The sequence below is a fragment of the Rhincodon typus genome, chromosome 10, assembly GCF_021869965.1.
Source record: "Rhincodon typus isolate 14 chromosome 10, sRhiTyp1.1, whole genome shotgun sequence".
NCBI classification, from domain to species: domain Eukaryota; kingdom Metazoa; phylum Chordata; class Chondrichthyes; order Orectolobiformes; family Rhincodontidae; genus Rhincodon; species Rhincodon typus.
In genome coordinates this window covers 80,394,464-80,397,971 of record NC_063341.1, presented here as the reverse complement: position 1 = coordinate 80,397,971, position 3,508 = coordinate 80,394,464, and the positions used below count along the sequence as shown (strand labels likewise).

General features: G+C 45.2%; 1 protein-coding gene across 1 annotated transcript in view; it reads right to left on the bottom strand.

Moving 5' to 3' along the window:
* LOC125484146 (collagen alpha-1(XI) chain-like) overlaps positions 1–3,508 on the bottom strand; it is a 90,234-nt gene that overhangs the window by 76,199 nt on the left and 10,527 nt on the right. The window contains exons 4-5 of the mRNA XM_048601575.1: positions 2,918–3,131; positions 887–1,049 (exon numbers count right to left, since the gene is read on the bottom strand). Coding sequence (XP_048457532.1) covers positions 887–1,049; positions 2,918–3,131 — 377 coding nt within the window. The remainder of the gene's footprint in view (positions 1–886; positions 1,050–2,917; positions 3,132–3,508) is intronic.

Below are 3,508 nucleotides of genomic sequence, written 5' to 3'. Positions count from 1 at the left end.
CAGAGTTAACGTTTTGGGTCCGGTGACCCTTCCTCAGATATACCCTTTCTCTGAGGAATGGTCACCGGACCCAAAATGTTAACTCTGTTTTTTCCTTCACAGATGCTGCCAGACCTGCTGAGCTTTTCCAGCAAATCTGGAAATAGGATTGGCCGATGAAAGTGACACAGGGCAGAGCAGTTTCTCACAGGAACAGCAATACATCAGAGACTTCTATCAGTGTGAACCAGTCATCCTGTACCTCTTGGAAACCAATAAAAGTTTTGGAGAAGGAACATGAAGAAGTAGAATTCTGATCATCTCAACAACATCTCAGCAAACCCTATGGACAGGGACCAGTGAACTGCCCTCCTCCTGGTCTTCCCCTCTACCCTTAACACCCCTTTGTTTACATTTCCTTCTGTGTCTGTCTTTATGTATGTCCAAGGGGATGTTTATAAAAGGAATAGAGTTTCCAAAAACAGTTCATAATAGTTGACCTGTAGCTAATATCTATGTCTTTGTAATGAACAGTCATTTTAGTTAATTACAGAAACCTGGTCTGTACCTTCTGTCAACCTGGGAAATGGGAATTCTGCATACATTATGAAATATTTAACTTTGCGACATGTCTGAGAATAGTGGGCTTTGTTTCCCAAAGCACCCCCAGTGCACAGTGAGGTTTATCACTCAGTCATCCCTTAAGATGCTTTCTATAAGCTCCCTCTTTGACAGAGGTTTTTGTAACCTGTCCCGAATAACATCTCACATAACCCGAGGTCAAAGTTTGAGTCTTTAATGTTCTGCCGAAGCATTCTGGGATGTTTTGATTGGTTAAAGGTCCTGTAAATGAAACTTGCTGTGAAGAGAGAATGCTCTAAAGTTGATGATTTTTATAAGCTTTTACCTCATAGACCTCCTCATCCAGGATCCTTGTCCCAAACACCACGATTCCGTTTGTATCCACAACAGCATTATTACTCCTGGGGAGCGCTTTGGAACTTTTCTTCTTACAGTCTACAATCATCGTCACATTCTTCTTCTGAACGCTGATAGCCACACGATGCCACCTGCAAAACACACAAACTGATAGAAACACGCCACGTACATGGCCCTGGTGTCTGTTATCAAGAAACATTGATGATAGGAGCAGGAATAGGCCATTCAGCCCCTCAAACCTGCCCTGCTATTCAATATGATCATGACTGATCCCACCCTCCCCCTATATCCCTTCATCCCTTTAGCCTCAAGAACTGTACCTAGCTCCTTCTTGAAAACACACATTTTGGCCTAAACTGCTTCCTGTGGTAGTGAATTCCATAGGCTCCCCACTCTCTGGGTTAAGACATTCCTCCTCATCTCAATCCTGAAAGGTTTACCCCTTATCCTTACACTGTGACCCCTGGTGCTGGACTCCCCCACCATCGGGGGCATCCTTCCTGTATCTACCCCAGTCTAGTCCTGTTAGAATTTTGTAGGTTTCTGGGAGATTCATCTAAACTCCCAGTGACTACAATCCTAACCAACTCAATCTGTCCCCCATATATCAGTCCTGCCATCCCAGGAATCAATTTTGTAAACTTTCGCTGCACTCCCTCCATTGCAAGAACATCCTTTCTCAGATTAGGAGACCAAAACTGCACACAATATTCCTGATGAGGCCTTACTGATAACTTGCATAATTGCCGCAAGCCTCCTTGTTCCTGTATTCAAATCCTCTTGCTATGAAGGGCAATATACAGTTTTCCTTCTTTACTGCCTACTGCACCTGCACGCTTACTTTTAGTGACTGGTGAGTGAGGCCACATAGGTGTTGGTGAACATTCTCCTCTCTCAATTTACAGCTGTTCAATTAAAAATTTGCCTCCCTATCTTTGCTACCAAAGTGGATAACCTCACATTGATCCATATGAAACTGTATCTGCCATACATCTGCCCACTCACTCAGCCTGTCCAAATCACACTGAAGCATCTCTGCACCCTCCTCACAGCTCACCCTCCTCACAGCTCACCCTCCCACCCAGCTCTAGGAGTTACTGTACCTCAGGCACTGAAACTGGGGTATTTCTTTGAGATTGTTTGCAATTTCCTCCCTTCCCTTACCTTCACCTGGATCTTCTCTGACTCTTCCTTCTTTCACTTTTGTGTTTCCACTTCTGAGGAGAGGCTATCGATTAATATTCATCATATCACATTGCCACCAACTCCTCACTCCCTGGACCTTGCTCTTCCTCAAGGCCTGCTTCCTGTAAGGACTCCATTCCATCCTCCCAATTTCTCCACCTCTGTGGCATCTGTTTTGATGAGGAGACCATCCAGAACCATTTCCAACATGTCTTCCCCTACCCCACTGTGATTAGCCATGTCTGATCCCTTTGTACAGCTCTGCCTTCACTCTCTTCCCCTCCATTATCCTCACTTTCCACCCACCAGCCTCCATATCAGTCTTGATGAAGGGTCCCAACCTCGATCGTCAACCCTCTGCTCCTCTGATGCTGCCTGACTTGCTGTGTTCCTCCAGCTCCACATTGCATTGACTCTCCACCATCACATCCTTCAGCTGTTTATTATAAATGCAGTCCTCCGACCCTCTCCTTTCACCATCCCCAATTCAGACAGATATTGCCATTCCTCCTCGGTTCAGATCAAAGGTCATCGACCTGCAGTTAGAAACTCTCTCTCCTCAAACAGAATCGCTGACTTGCTGGGACTTTTTGGTTCTTACTCCTACCACTGGAGACACTGCTTTATTGATCAAACTCTTGATCATAATTTTGAACACCTTGATAAAATCCCTCTGAACCTTCCCTGCTGTAATCGCAGCTCCAGCAGAAACAATTGTATATGTGCTGTGTCTCTGTGAAAGCCCAGCACCAGGCAGACATTAACCATTTGGTGAACCCAGACACAGTGATGGTCTCATTCTCAACTCACTCACTTGTTGTCAGCGAGATTAGTTTCAGTGAAAATAGGATAATCCTCTGGCGCTGGGCGACCATTCTGATCCTCGTACAGGAACACAGGAGATCTACCAATCTCCATTCCCAGTTGCTGCACACCTTGCTCATTGTAGATGGAGAACAGGAATGCCTGTGTGTTCCGTTTGGGCTTTAGTGTAACTAAAATGGAGAAATCACGTGGGAACTGTCCACCTGCAATGGGAAACAGTGAGTAAAAAGTGAGAAAACCTTGTACATTTTGAGAGACAACTTGCTATAATATAATGTCACAATTATCTGTTGCTAAAGCGTAGCCAATGTTATAAAGGAGTGAACGTCCCGTTAATCTGTATGTAACAAGATCCCAGGAAATCGCAAGGTGATAATGATCAGACAAACTGTGTGACAGATCATCATTCAAGGCCAAAGGCTCATTCCAGGATGACCAGAGCATCTGCAACAGCACACAGACAGGTGAAACGGAATTGTCCAGAAACAACATAAGAAACACAACGCATCCGACATTGCGGCACTCCCTCAGCACTGACCCTCCGACACTGCGGCACTCCCTCAGCACTGACCCTCCGACA